This window comes from Emydura macquarii, unplaced genomic scaffold (assembly GCF_026122565.2).
Source record: "Emydura macquarii macquarii isolate MOO-44397 ecotype Brisbane River unplaced genomic scaffold, CSIRO-AGI_Emac_v2 contig_968, whole genome shotgun sequence".
In the NCBI taxonomy this organism is placed as follows: domain Eukaryota; kingdom Metazoa; phylum Chordata; order Testudines; family Chelidae; genus Emydura; species Emydura macquarii.
In genome coordinates this window covers 11,869,488-11,884,966 of record NW_027131105.1, presented here as the reverse complement: position 1 = coordinate 11,884,966, position 15,479 = coordinate 11,869,488, and the positions used below count along the sequence as shown (strand labels likewise).

Below are 15,479 nucleotides of genomic sequence, written 5' to 3'. Positions count from 1 at the left end.
CTAATAGCATTAAGAGATTATTTTTTAAATTTCCTTGAAAGAAAATTCACTTAAATGAGATTACTTATTACTTGACTGGTTTCCTATGTTTAGGTAAGTGGAATCCATTAGACTATAAAGTTTTTAAAAAACTGATTTTATACATTAATGATTTCAAATAAAAGGGAAGTACTATATTTGTGCATAGCTTCTTTTGAGAAAGTTAAGTCGATGTTCTGGTTAGGAGAGATAACACTTTTTGTCCCTCTTGGTGGCCCCCCTAGTGTCACCATTAGTTGCTAATTACTTGCAAACAAATAAACAATTAACTCCTCGTGCCTCTTGGTGGAAGAGTCTTCATTGACATGCTAAAACTTTCTAATGAAAGATTTTAATTAATGACGTTGCAAATCCAACCCCCTTGCCAACACGGCTATAAGGAGGACCTGCAAGAAAATGCCAGTACAATACATGTTGTGTACAGACTGAAGGTGAAAGAATGGCAAGTACATCATTATGTGCTGGTAATACAGCAGTGTCTCAAAATCTTCAGAAAATATCCAGTTTTGTGGACACCAAAACCACACATTGCTCATTTTCCATTGAAAGCATTTTGGGATTAGAACAGAAAAAAGATGGCATTCCAGCTGTGAAACCTCACAGACCGTGGATGGATACATGCAACACCTTAGGTATGTCATCAGCTTCAGTTGTGTATTGTCTTAACTTCTTATCCCATGTTAAGTTTTATGTATTACCAAGAACATGCTTTCTTAACACTGTAGTGCAATTAGATGTATACTTAAAACATTAGATTATCACTCATTTTGTAATATGATTGCTTTTTAATATAACGGTCTCATTCAAAATTTACAGATCTATGAGTTTAAAATCTATATTTTTATGTTTTTAGGAGACGACACTAATCAGTGTCTGCAGTCCCCTGTCATTTCCTGTGAAAGGCCATTATTTCACGTTAACAGTTATCCAATGCTGGAGGAAAGAGTTTTGAAATGTGAAAAATATTTTTCAGCCACTGAAAGGCTTACTTACAAAAGGGAACTGAGCTGGTACAGGGGTAGGAGACCAAGAACTGCTTTCACTAGAAACCAGGTAGGGATTCAGTTACCTATTTATAAATGAAGTAATATATGTTTTGCTATGTTCATTTGTTTAGTAAAATGCATTAAACAGTAGGAAGCGTGTAATGATTAGTTGATAAAATATTGTATACTTACTGCATAAAGAGATGCAGAGATGTAAATATGCAGTTAAAGGCTGGTGTTAATCCAGAGTAACTTCACTAATTTTATTTGACCTATGCTGGTATAAATGAGATTAGAATCTGGCCCAAAAGTTGTTGGGAAAGTTATTTACTTGAACTGACTAAATTTCTCTTTTTCCTACAGTGTAAAATTTTAAATTGTTTAATGGTTTGTTTGCTTATTCTCCTCAGATTGAAGTGCTGGAAAATGTTTTTAGAGTGAATTCCTATCCTGGCATTGATGTTAGAGAAGAACTAGCTCTCAAACTAGATTTAGATGAAGACAGAATCCAGGTAACTTAATTTTTATATATATATATATTTTTTTTCAGTCAAATACATGATATCTGCTCAGCAATGATGTAAGTGGATGGATGGAGATAACCACCTGAAAGTTGCATTTATTTGTAATGATCCTTAGTGATGAGTTACCATTAGATATGTACTATATTTGCAATAATTTGCAGAGGGGAAGTGAAATTTCTCCCTCCTTCTCAATCTCCTCTTCTCTCTGGCACTGCCATGACATTCATTTCTGTAATACTTGAGTGTCATCCTCCTTGCCCGTCACAAAGCTTTCCCTGCAGAACCCTGAGTGAAATCCTGGTTCCATTGAAGTCAATGGGAATTTTGTCATTGACTTCAGTGGGGCCAGGATTTCATCCTCTGATTCCAGGTTTTCTACAATGGATTTGGAACCATGTTTGAAAACTAATTACATACAGGTAAGCAAATACATAAATACATTTCAAGAAGGGTTTGGCTGGCCAATTTAGACAGGACAAAACTGTTTTAAAGTCACATTTGAGCCTCTGTCTCATTTGGTTCATAGGGATTTTAAGGCCTGACCCAAAGTCAATGAAAACTTCCCATTGAATTCATTGGACTTTGGATCAGGCTCTTAATGTTCACTAAGGGTTTGATCCAACTTCCATTGAAGTCAATAGGAGGCTTTTTCGTTTATAGGAGTTGGTTACTAACTTATACTGCAAGGGTTTAAGCATTTCTGTGAGTTATTGAGCATCCTGAACTTCCACTGACTTCTCTGGGAGTTCAAAATGCTCAGCATCTTCCTGTATCAAGCCTTGAGGGTCCAGTTCTGTTCTATTGAAGTTGATGAAAGGTTTGCTATTAATTTCAGTGGGAGTAGAGCAGGTCCTGACTTTGGTCAGCTAGAATGCAGCTAGAAAGTACAATGAGTCCTTTGTCTAATTTTCTCTGTTTTACATTATTATTTGTTAAAATTATTACAGCTCACCATATACCTTCATCTGTAGCTTTGAAACTTCCAAGCTGCCTCAGCTTCCAAACTATCAAAATTTCACAAATTATTTTTACTATATGGCTGTACCGATATTTTTTATGAACTTCAAACCTGTGCTGCATAGAGTGCTGCATTAAAAGGAAAAATAACCCATTTCTAAGAATTGTGCCTTTTATTTCAATTTTAGATCTGGTTCCAAAATCGCCGTGCAAAGCTGAAAAGATCCCACCGAGAATCTCAGTTTCTAATGGTGAAAAACACTTTAACCTCCAACCTACTGGAATAGGAAGAAGCCAGTTAATTCACCATTGTTCTACCACAGTAGAACATGAAGAATTATTGGAACTTCATAATTTGCATTATTAAGCAATGATAAAGTAATGTACTTTGATATTTGCATCTAGTTTTGAAAGATTGTCATAATTTGCATTAAAATAAACTGTAAAAATATGACAGGCTTCATATTATAACGGTGCACTTTTTGTAAAAAATACAAATGTTTTCCATATATTTTAATAAATATTTTCAGAACAGTGTAAGATATTTTTGCAGTTAACAAACTAAGTATGATGCACTAGATCCTGAGCTAGTGTAAATCTGAATAATTTTCTTGAAGACAATGGAGCTACACCAGTTTACACCAACTGAGGATCTGGTCTTCTGTGGTTACTTTTTTTCAGATATTCCTGCTGATTTTTCTGAAATCAGTAATTGATTTTTTTTGTTTAACAAATATTCAACTATTTTAAAGAAAAAATAATCTAAAATACACAGTTATGCAAAAATGTTACCACTGTTAAAGCAAATTTGGATTAGGTATTTTACTGGAATTTAATTAAATAGCTGTTCAGTGTTTTTAGTATAGAGCTAAAAATTTTTAAAATGGTACAATATACTTGTTTTTATGAGAAATATGTGCTAGCTATTTACAAGTGAAACGTGAAAAATGAACAGTAATGATGTGTGGCATTTGTATAATTTGTATTTTAGCTAAACCAATTATATTGAAAATAAGTTTAAAATGTCATCATTATGGGCTTTATATTTTCTCATGTTTCAATTAATGTAAATTTAGCTAATGTGTGCCTAGTTAATATTACCAGCTTAACTGTGTCCAATCAAAATGCTTTCCAAATGGTTTTGTCAATGTCAGTGATCCAGTCCTGTGAGATGCTGAGTGCCTTCAGCATCTCATGAGAAAATTCAGCACCTCACAGGATCAAACCCATTGAAATTAGATTATGTTGTTTCCTTTCTTTATTAATTTTTGTATCCAATAATACTGTGAAATATTTTCCATGAAGTTAATAGTGGTAAAGATTTTTATCACATGATATATAAAAATCAAGCATCCTGACATTTTATATTGAATCAGTCCAAGTCAGTGTGGATAGTCCCATCTACAAAATAACTTTTCAGTCAGATGGCCCTGAATAAAGAAATCCACCGTCATCCCTGTTGAGCAAAGTATTTAAGTACTTACTTAACTTTAAGTATGGTGAAGTCTCATTGTTTTCAGTGGGATGTCAGCTGATGCTTAAGTGCTTTGCTGAATAGAGGTGTTTTCCTGAATTGGAGCCTAACATATACAAAGAAGCTCCATTTCAGATGGCAAAATTCAACGTCTTCCATTGTTGTATGCAGTGTTTTAGGTATGTCAATAGCAAGATATTAGAGAGAAAAGGTGGGCGAGGTAATATTTTTTATTAGACCAACTTCTGTTGGTGAGAGAGAGAAGCTTACAAGCTTGCTTGGGTGGCAAGATAGACTGGAATACCCAAGAGGACTGTCTGTGACTCCATGGTAAAACTATTACAGTAACACTTGTTACTGAGTTGGTGAAATCTAATTATAGAACACATCACTAATTCGGGCTCTCTGTCTTGCTTCTTGACAATCTGCCCTGAGGTTGGCATTCACAGTCATGAACCACTCTGTTAAGCTTGAAAGATTGACTCTTTCACCAACAGAAGTTGATCCAATAAAAGATATTACCTTACCCACATTGTCTCTCTACAAAGAAACTGATTTTCTGAATTTGGTGGTGCAGCCATTAGCCCAATAAAAGTACCAGTTCCTTTAACTGGCCTTTTCCATTTTTTGTAACCATATTTTTAAACTGCATATATCTGTGACCTTAAAGCAGAGAGCTACCATATATTATATGTAGTCAGAAGATTTCTCAAGGTAGTTATTCAAGAACATGTATTCTAATTTTGAAGGCTTTGTTGTGTGCTGAATTATATTTAAAACATTGCAAACACATGTAGAATTTTTGAAAAGTTCAGTATCATAACTGTTATGCCTTAAGACATATGCCTTAACATATCTGACTTCGATGAGCTTAATGGATGACCGTGGTTATTCTATCCAATTTGTATAATGGCAGTAGTCCTCCAACTTCATTTTTATCTACAAAGCCTTGAAACTATCACTCTTAAATCAATATTCTTCTTGTGTTCTTAAAACTGAATGTTGTTTATAATAGGAAAAAACCATTCTAGGAGCTAAGACTTCTTGGACAAAAGCTGCAATTGACAAAAACTATTTGCGTGCATTTAAACTACTTTTCCCCCACTAGGTAAATTGATTGTTTTATTGCATTTTGCTGATACAGGGACCAATCCTTCAAACATTTACTCTCTCACAAGTAATTTCACTGAAGTCTATGAGGCAATATACATAAGTAAGGATTTGCTGTATTGGCCTCTTATTTTTAAGTGGTATGTTCGTTAAAATAACCTGTCTGATTTTCAGGTGATAGTAAGCATTGAAGCTCTTGTTGAATTCAGTGGGAGCTGTATGTACACTACACCTCCTGAAAAAATCAGCTGTACACTTCAGTGATTCAGAACAGTTTTTATTCATTGCAGTCATAGCACAATGGGAAGAACTAAAACTAAGAAAAGTTTATTGTATGAGGAAACTAATTGCAACAGGATTGTATTGACACAAACAAGCCTTTTTAGGACAATGCAAAAGGAGGAAGACGTGCCAGTTCCCTTAAATTCTGTAATTAATTAGCGGTGCGTGGGTTTTGTGGTTTGGTTTTTTTTAGAAAGCAAAAACACCAGATTTAGTACTTGAATTTAAATAATCATATTTCTCTTTTCATTATTGGATCAGTATAAACACAACCAAGAATGTTAGTTCCTTGTTTGCTTTATCAATGCCTTAGAAGACATAGGAGAGGGACACTTGAGAGCCAGCCTCTTGTGTCCCACTCCATGAGACAACTAACTTAAGTAAAGTTACTTAGATGTCCAAGTATTTGTAGGATGAATCCCTTAATTATTCCATTGTTGCAGGCACATAGATACTCAGAGGGCTGTATCCCCAACTGGTAAAAATTGATGTATTTATCATACCAGTTTACACCAGCTGAGCATCTGGCCCAAAATCTTTGTCCTGTGCTATCTCTGATGCTTACTTTATATGGAATTAGTTTCTTAAAACCTCTAAATACAGTGTGTTGTCAGTAATGTAGGTCAGCTGTAAATAGCTAAAAATGAGAGAACTGGTGAAAAATGGAGAAACTCTACAGTCTTCTCTAGTGGCAATATAGTTCTATTTTTAATTAAATGTTCTCTGTATCTTATTTCCTTGGCTTAATAAATATAATATGAATAGACAAACATTTAATCTTCTAGGTACATTCTTTTTAATAGAGTATATTTTTGAAAGAGATACAGTTGAATTTTGAAGCCTTGTTTCTTGCTGTTCCTGGAGAGTGGCTGATTCTTGGTGAGCTTATTGTCTGCATTATAATAACTAACACTTCTAGAGGAAGGACTTTATTTCAATGACAGGAAGTGCTGATTTCACAAATATAGTGAATAGGAAAGATGTCATAGCAGGTAGCTGTGTTTTACGTTGTCAGTTATATTAATGGAGAATTCACTAAAGCTGAGCCTTTTACTAGATGTTTTGGAATCTATTTGGAAACCCGACTGATTCAGAAATTTCCCAGATTTGTTTTTCTAGTAGTTTCATGGACAAAGAGAACACAATTGTCCTCGTTGCTTGAAGTTGTACTCATGCTACCTGCTGGTCTGCAGAATGGAAGGTAAATATTTATTTGTGTGCTTTTTTGATTGCTGAAGAGTATGTTTTATAGTGCCTGTCATTTGCAAGGAGTCTGTGGTAGGTACACTGGGCATGAACTGCATCTCCAAATATCAGCCAAGAGAATTCAGTTGAGATGTTTGTGGAGGCACAAGAAATTAAACAAAACACACCTGATAATTGCCACACACGCAAAAAAAGAAGCCCCTTTAATTCAGTGTAGATAGTTTTCCTTAATATACACAGATATATAGCTTCATTGACAAATTATCTATAATCTTATAGATTATACAAAAATGGAAGGTTATTTAAATCCTTCATACAAAATGGAAGGTTATTTAAACTAATTTTTTTTAATAGTGAGGTCAGTCTGGAAAGATTTTACTTCAGTATGGGAGAGAGGTTATCAAAGTTAGTAATTCATACTTTATTTTAAGGAGAAATGAATTTGAAAGTTGTGACAATTGTGAATGACTCATCAAACCAACTATTAAAATTTCAGTAAAAGAAAAGTAATCTAAAAAGATATATGTTAATTGTTAAGATCAAAATATTCATGATCATAAAATCCTTAATACTCCAAAATTCTAGATGTATAATATATTGATATACAATAAGACAGCAATCAAAACAAACCTTGCAAATAAAAGGTTTAATTGAGGAAAACCAACAAATCCAGAAAGCCTGGTGAATTCACATACTAGCAGAAAAATATCTAGAATGCGGGTAGATTCAGAGAATTGAATTCAGATACCTCCCTGATTTGGATAGTGAAGATGGTACTAAGATGCAGAGTTGATTTTCTCTCCCTCCCAACATACAGGATCTATTCCACAGCTTAACTCTCTGTTCCAGGTAATTTGAAGCTATTGTCTACCTTAATGCTGGAAACAAGGTTTACAGCAGCAATAAATCAGACTAAGCCAGTCAGGTTAATGCCTACAAGCCTCACTCTATTATCTGACAAAACACCTAAATAAGGTTACTGTCTCTCATAATGGAATTTTTGTCTCAGAAGAGAAGACTGACAAAGCAATTTACAACACAGGGCCAGTAACAATACTAGCACCAGCTCTGGTGGCCAGTTCTCAATTAGTGAATGTTAACAGTGGGATGCTTCCCATTCATGTCATACTAGTGGTGTTGCACAGTAACTTTAGCACAATTATCAGCTTTTTCTCTGTTACAATGCTGTCGGCTTGGTGAGATATTAACAGCACAGAAGAGCCGCTAACTTCACATTTCTTTCATGATACACATTTTTTTACATTAGGGACATCATATTATCAAGTATACTAAGGCAGAGACTCCATTCTCATTCTAAAATGTTAGTCTGCTCTTCACAGGACACCTACAGTATCTTAGACTTAAGTGCTGCCGACTCCTTGCATTACAACAGCAGCATATAGACAATGTAGCATGCTGTCTAGGCATAGACAACCCAAATGAAGTAAATGGACAGGGTGTATCAGAACATGCATCAGATGAATTACTTCAATTGTAACTAAGAAAACAGTTTTTATCTACCGCTGATACAATAATTTAATCCTGTACCAATTCTACATCTTTTGAGTCATTCATATAAGGTTTTTGTTCATATACCACCCACTTGGGGTATTGTGAGGAAAGCAAAGTGTTTACTTCCAAGAAGTCAGGAATTTCTCAATTCTAATCTTGCCTCTGCCACAAACCTGATCTGTGAAATCATAACATCTGTGTCTGTTTCCCTATCTATAAAATGTAGGTAATAAACCTAGACCACAGAGTGATGCTGATGAGCAGGTGTCAGTGCGACTGCTATTCCAGCCCATTCCATAGGACTTCAGTTGCAAGGAATGTTGGCTTCAACGGTTAAGTTTGTCCAGAAGTGCTGTCCTAATTAGGGATGCTTTCCTGAGTTAGGTTCTAGGTGACCTGCCGGAAAATTAAAAATGCTGCCCCACTTCCTCAGTTGTTGTAAATTGTCAAATCTCCACTGACTTTATCCTTCAGTATTCTAAGAACCTCCTCCACCCACAAACCTCAGCCATCACCAAATAACCAAAGAAAAAGATGGCCTTTGTACTATGGCCTGAAGGTTAGCAGATTTCAAAAAAGGCCCCAAGAGTAAAATTCAAAGTTCTAGAAAAGGGGCCCTCATGGAGAATTTCCTGCCACCAACTCCATCATTTATAAACCAAGGAAGCTCGTAATAAGCAAATGTATGTGGACATAGTTGTTTTTGTTTTTGTGTTTTTTGGTAGGATTTTAAACAAAGTTTATTCCCTATCAATATTAGTATGTAGTCAGCCAGTGTCCCACATCACTATAGAAATCTCCTGTACAAAATGGTCTAGAGATAAAACTATGTGAATAAAACATGTAGTTGATGATCATTATTTTGTAAAAGTTATCCATGCACACAGGATTTTGATGTAACTAATAAAATGTTAATAATCCCTGTCTGTAACAGGTATTTTCCATATGTATATTATTTAACATACATGCCATTAAAATATAATGTAATGACACCATTGAGATTACATGATGGAACAATATTTGGTCATACAAAATTCTCTTGAGTGTACATAGTTTTTTGTACAGGGCTGAGAGCTGGGGAGAGAAAGAAGAACAAATAGTCCACATAGTTATTAAATGATCAATAAAAATATTTCTGTGATTTTTTTAATTGCAATGGAAGCAATTTAAGACAAAAATAAATGTAATATTTGCAATACAGACATTGTAGCATATTCTAGTTCATAAGAAACTTAACATAAAAATGACCACATACTGAGCATAAACCACAGTGAAACTTACAAGTCTATTTTCATTTTCTTTCAAAGGAAAGATGTAAATTATATATAAAATATTCCTTCAGTTTTAATAACATTAGCTGTTATTTGTAACATATGTAAATACATATAATTTTTAACTTGACAGTGTCCCTTTAAAAGCCACTATTTTAAAAGGTCTTTCACTAAGATTCCCAGGCTTACAAATTGTTATGTACAACTTTACATGTACAATTATTTGAAGATGCACAAGTCCGCTTTTACTTGCAAATGGCAAGGTAGCAGTCTTGCAAGATTCATGTGATATTTTTTGTAATATCAGATAGCAATTCAATACCACACTTTACTGCTTGTCCAAAATCTGGTATTGAGAAGTCTCTGAAGCAATAAAAATTAGAACAGGAATTTGTTCTATTGTGTGTGAGAAGCTTACTGCAATGTTGATCTACAGGTCTACTAATATAAGGAAATGTGACTCCTAAATTCCAGAGTTTATTTTACTAGTCTCAACAAAAGACATGCACAAAGACCAGGTAACATCATTTGCAAACATCCTTATTTTGCCCAGTATGAAATGAGACAACTCTAGGCCACTAATTTCAGAGCTTTGAGATTACCTCATGGATACTTAAAATCACCAATCAGGATTGCTTAGAAACCAATTGTGAGGTAGCTCATGTTTTGATTCAGTGGATTAACTTGGTTTTCGTAACTATTGTTTGGTTGATGTTATTTGCATTTTTCATTTTATAAGACTAATTATTATGTAATTGGATGAGGGCTCTAAGACTTTTTTGTTTTGTTTTTGTTGAAAAAATCGGTTTGGAAAGTGATGAAATGACAGCAACTGACCTAAACCAATATTTGTAATGGAGTATCTTGCATTATAGCAGGGCGCCCTCCTCTGCTACTCTTAAGGTTAAAATCAGATTTTTGTTTAAAGCTTGACTCTTCTAAGTGCTCATCCACATAGTTACTCAGATTGCCTTGAATAAAAACAAAACTGTATGAATGTCAATAGTGCTTATTAGGTAATCTAAGTTTCTCATATATCCACTGAACCATGAAGGAGTAATCTTAAAGAAAACAGTAGAAGACTTATCCTGACTTCCCTGGTTGTTTGGGCTGCTCAGGTTCTATATTACTGAATTATGCCCAGATCCTTGGCACAGCTCTGGTGCTTTACACTGCTGAGGCAGCAAAAAGTACCTGGAAAACAGTCTTTAAGAAGTAGCTGAGGACTCTCTTTGACAGAGAGAAGTCTGCAGGCAGTGTAGAGCTGCTCTTCTCATTATAGAAGGGGAAATAGGTGAGACTTGGAAGAGGCATGTCCAGGGGATGGGAGAGGGCAGAGCAGAGCATGGAACAGCACTGTGGTGAGAGAGACCTGTGCTCTTTTGAGTCATAGAGTGGATTCTGTCTGATTTGGGTTCCCCACTGCAGATCATAAGGTTGTGACTGTATATAACTGAAGTAATTTTCTTACACTAAACCAGGAAAGCCTTAGAAAACATTGAGTAACTGCTTGGCTTATATGGCACAATGTTCGCTTTCCTCTTCACCTGTGGTAGATTGATCTATGAATGAATAAATAGAAAATAAATCATTGTGCTTGGCAAGATTACCAGAAGCAGTAAATTGAATTCTTTCTAAGCTGTGTGGATGCAAGACACTTGTTTTTGGCAGTGAGATACTAGAAATATCAGCATGAGATTTAGGATGTGCTCTGTCTTGTCTGATACATAGCTGGTGTAACTTCCTATGGATTCTACATAAGCTTGTCTATTTTGCATTTAGTCACATTATCTTGGAATGCTCCTGGCCTTGGAATAATGGAACAAGTTGGGCACTGAATATGCTATAATAAAAAATAGAAATAAGACACAATAAGCAGTGCTATACTGTATGACGACCGTATATTTGTTCAGTGTTATAAATCACAATGCTCAAGGACCAATTAATTTAACCATCTAATCAATAACCCTATACCTTCTTTTGAATGATTGGAAGGAAGTCTAGATAATGTGCCCAGTCATAATACATAGCCTCAATAGGCATAATCTTCTGCTTTGGAACATGGTCAGGACTTGAATGGGTGGTCTGCACATATGCTGCAGTCCACTAGACACACTGGGGTGGGAAGAAGAAGTAAGTGTTGCTTCTTTTTAGAGCTACAGTCAAATGCATTATAGAGTATATCTTCTCAGATCGTCTTCCTTCTGCCAGCAGAATGGCTTGAGGACCATTATGGGGCCACTTCTCTTCTTCACCTTGTGCAGCTTGGAAAGCTAAGATAGGGACAAAAGTTTGCTGATAGCTCTAAAAGCTCTTTGCCAGCTTTTAATGAAAGGTGCTCTATAAATGAGAATATTTAATATCATTGTCATTAATAAGCACTCAGAAAATAGCAAGCCTGGAGTTTGCAGTTTCTGCTGTGTAATAGAATTTATACACATACTGTTGCTAACTCATGATTTTATTGTGGATTTCGCAGTATTTGGGTTTTTTTCCTTAAAGCCCGCAACTTCTGGAGTCATGTGATTATGTGAGAATCTCATCTTTCATTTTAAAAAAGTAAGTTTGGCTCTTGTGGTTCCAGAGAAAAGCTTGAAAATGTGAATCCAAAAGGCTAAACATCAGAAGCCAAATTATGAGATAACTGAAAGCTGTCTTTTTAAAAATCTCATTTTTTGGGGGGGGGGGCATAAACCATGATTTTTGAGTGCCTGGGGCTAGCAATGATATATATACACGGCTCACTTTCCAACACCCCAATAATTATTCCCAAATTTCCTGATTTTTCTGGTCATTATGCTGAATGGTATGAAAACACTCATTACCAATCAGAAACTTTCCTACAGTTCTGAGTTCTAAACCCATTTAATATATTACTGAGAGATTTGGTCTTGACGCTGGATTCATTGGATTCTTTTCTGTCCATCAGTAAAATGACTTTATAGTAATGTAATTCTTTCTTGTGAAGAGGAATAGTCAGATAAACCTGTTGCTTCATCCCAACTACTCCGATAATATACAGATGCTCCCATATAAGCACCTAGATAGAAAGAGCTTTTTTTCCCCCGTTAAATATTTTAAGATTCTACTTTTGGAATCTGTTAATATTTTAAGATTCTAATATTTTAAATTCTACTCTTGGGCCAAAGGAATATACAACTCTGAACACAGAACTCTATCACTTCTCAAATCAGACTTCCTTTTTGCCTCTGTGTCTGTAGCCTTGGCAGTTTCCCTCTGAAATCTCCTTCTCTTTCCTGGGAAGGAGATTTCAGAGGAAAATCTACCATATGTGTAAATTCACTCATCATCACCTTAACAACATAGTTATGGGATGTCACTGCCAGAGCTCCATCTTTGCTGAAATCCTCATCTGTATTCTTATCTCCTGTCTGCTTTTCTGCATACAGCTTTTCCAAGCCAAAACTCTTTGGACTGCAGGATGTGGCGATTGCTACTCTCTGACTTCTCCCAAACACAAAGAAGTACAACCACCTCATACTCATGTTCAAACAACTGCAGCATTTCAGTAATGCTCTCCTTGCTTTTAAAGCCATCTATCAATTCCCTTGCCCTAACCTGTGTAGTGGACTTTATTTCTCTCTACTCTCTGTTCCCTCTGTTCCTCTAAAACTAATTACCGTCTTGTCTTTCCACATAATTGCATCATTTGGATGTTATAGCCTTCTCATCTGCAGCTCCCAATGTCTGGAAAAGCTTGCCTGTGTTTTTCTGAAACATTGATTTATGTCTCAGTTTTTTATTTCAGATGAAAATATATCTTAACTCCTTGTCTTTACCTGTTAATTTCTTTCTCTATCTACTACTATTTAGTTCTTTCATTGTATTATTTACAGTAACCCTGTAAACTGTTGTGAGATGCAGTGTGTATGAACGATGCCAAATAAAATAAAATCAAGGAAAATAAGAAGATAGGAAATAGAGATCTATTAAAGGAGAGAATATTTGTGCTGTAATAAATTGTGCAAATGTTAAACAATTTATTTTTCAAATTAAATCAAGCTTTTAAATTCATGTCTCAATGCGAAATCAATGTTTTTCAATCTCAGTAAAAGTTATTTTACCACGTGTAACTTGCTCCCTCTTGTGGTTGGCACATGGATTTATATTCTCAGCTCTTTACTTAAAGCAAAGCAACAACAACAACAAAAGTGAATCTAAGTGAAGACTTGGGTCATGAGATAGGCTGTCTTCAACAGTGGCTTGGTATAACAAGGACAGAAAGCTAGGAGATAGTAGTCCATTTTAATTACAGTACAAGAAAACTATCTAAACTTTAAAAAAGTAAAATAGTGGAATGCTATTGAGTTAGATAATTAAGTATTATATTTACTGCAAACTAGTTACTGATATTTAAAAATGTGGTTCTGGATAAACTTAAGTAGATTCAGTTGTTTAATACAAAATTACTACAAGAAATATTTTCTCAAAATATTAATGATGTTCTTCTTCTATGCCTGCTGCTGCGCCTTCACCATAGTGCTAAAACTACTTGGTACTGGTATACAGAGCTCCTGCATTCCCAGCAGGTGATGCTGAGTCCAGAGGAGGCACTTTAATACTGCAAGATTATGCATCAAAAGAAAAAGACTTGGAGAACAGAAATGAAATGGGTGGAAGGTAGAAAGCAACAGAGGGAGAAAGAGACGAGAGAGACAGAATATGAGCAGGGAAAGGAGCTAGAAGACATCACAGAGGAAGAGGAGTGAGAAAACAGGAGTAGAGTACTGTTCATGTTTTTCACATAAGGTGTTAATATGCCTTGCTTCAATACAGTTAATGGTAACATGACAACTCTGCTGCCACCTTGCTCTGTCATGGGCTGGTGCTTCCCAGTTGCTGGGTTCAACTGACATGCTTTCAAGTTTGACTTCCATATGTCTTTATATCGTTTGTACAGGCCACCATGAAAATGGATACCTTGCTTTAGCTGATCATAAAATATGTCCTTGAGTATTTTCAAGTCGGCCAAATGAATGAGGTGCCCAGGCTAACACAGCTCAGCATGCTTTGAATGTTAGATATCCAACAATGAATAAGGATTTCAGTGTTGGGAATCTTGGCCCACCATATGACTCTGCAAACAAAATGAAGACAACACACATAGAATTGATAAAATTTCTTAATGTGTCAGTAATATGTTGTACATCTCTCAAAACCATATAGAAGTGTTGTAAGCAAGATTGCCTGATAGACAGTTAGCTTTGTGCTTATTTTGACACTCCTATTGTTCCATAGGTGGTATGAAAGCATTCCAGATGCAGAGCTGGCCTTGGCTATGTGATGGGTAATGTCATCAATTGTGGCATTCTGTCACAGTATACTCACTAGGTAGCAAAATGTCTTCACAGACTTGAGAGGAGTGTTGTTGATTTTAATAATTGGGCAGACATGGGCATCCCCCAGTACAAGTTGGTATAGTACTTCGATTTTCTTTAGGCAGATTGTGAAACCAAAACAATGGACAGCATGAATGAAATGACCAGTTATGTACTGAATGTCATCAATCAAGTAAGCAACCAGTACACAGTCATCAGCAAATAAAAGTTCCTTAATAAGTAAATCTGCTATTTTCATATGAGCATGGAAGCGTTGAACAACTTCCCATCAGTTCAGAACTGCATAAATACTCCCCTGTCAATGTCATGAAACGCATCCATTAACATAGCTGAAAAAAAGATGGAAAAGTGTGTGGGAGCCGGCACACAACCTTGTTTGGTGCAAGTGATGACTGGAAAGGGGTCCGATATCTTGCCATTTTCCATCACTCTTGCCATCATCCCATCATGGAAACATTCTTATGTTGGAAGGTGTTAATGATGGCCATTGGTTACAGACCCGTTAAAAGTTGATGAGGGTGGAGCTTAATGAAGTCTTCCAAAGAAGTATAAAGTTACTGCAGTTTGAAATTTACCTCTTGATTAGTAAACAGCAGCACAATGTTCATGAGCAACCAGAGGCACAAATATCATAAAAACCATCACAGACATAGACTTTGCTGGTTCTCATAATATTTACACCACCCAGGTTGGTCATGAAGAATATCACAATCATATATCATAAAGAATAAGACCTGTTTATTTGAACAGAATATTTG

The 15,479-nt window shown here is 35.5% G+C and overlaps 1 protein-coding gene across 1 annotated transcript; it reads left to right on the top strand.

The window, feature by feature from the left end:
• The first annotated feature begins 478 nt into the window (after positions 1 to 478).
• HESX1 (HESX homeobox 1) lies at positions 479 to 3,009 on the top strand. Its single transcript, XM_067544207.1, has 4 exons — positions 479 to 671; positions 893 to 1,092; positions 1,436 to 1,537; positions 2,695 to 3,009. The coding sequence occupies exons 1-4, from the start codon at positions 479 to 481 to the stop codon at positions 2,791 to 2,793; spliced, it is 594 nt and encodes a 197-aa protein (XP_067400308.1). The 3' UTR covers positions 2,794 to 3,009.
• Positions 3,010 to 15,479: the final 12,470 nt, after the last annotated feature.

Bases quoted from the DNA above. Each gene is read 5' to 3' on its own strand.
- HESX1 (XM_067544207.1), top strand. From the start codon at position 479: ATGGCAAGTACATCATTATGTGCTGGTAATACAGCAGTGTCTCAAAAT. The intron at 672-892 runs GTATGTCATCAG...TTATGTTTTTAG, and splicing joins GGATACATGCAACACCTTAG to GAGACGACACTAATCAGTGT. The intron at 1,538-2,694 runs GTAACTTAATTT...TTTCAATTTTAG, and splicing joins TAGATGAAGACAGAATCCAG to ATCTGGTTCCAAAATCGCCG.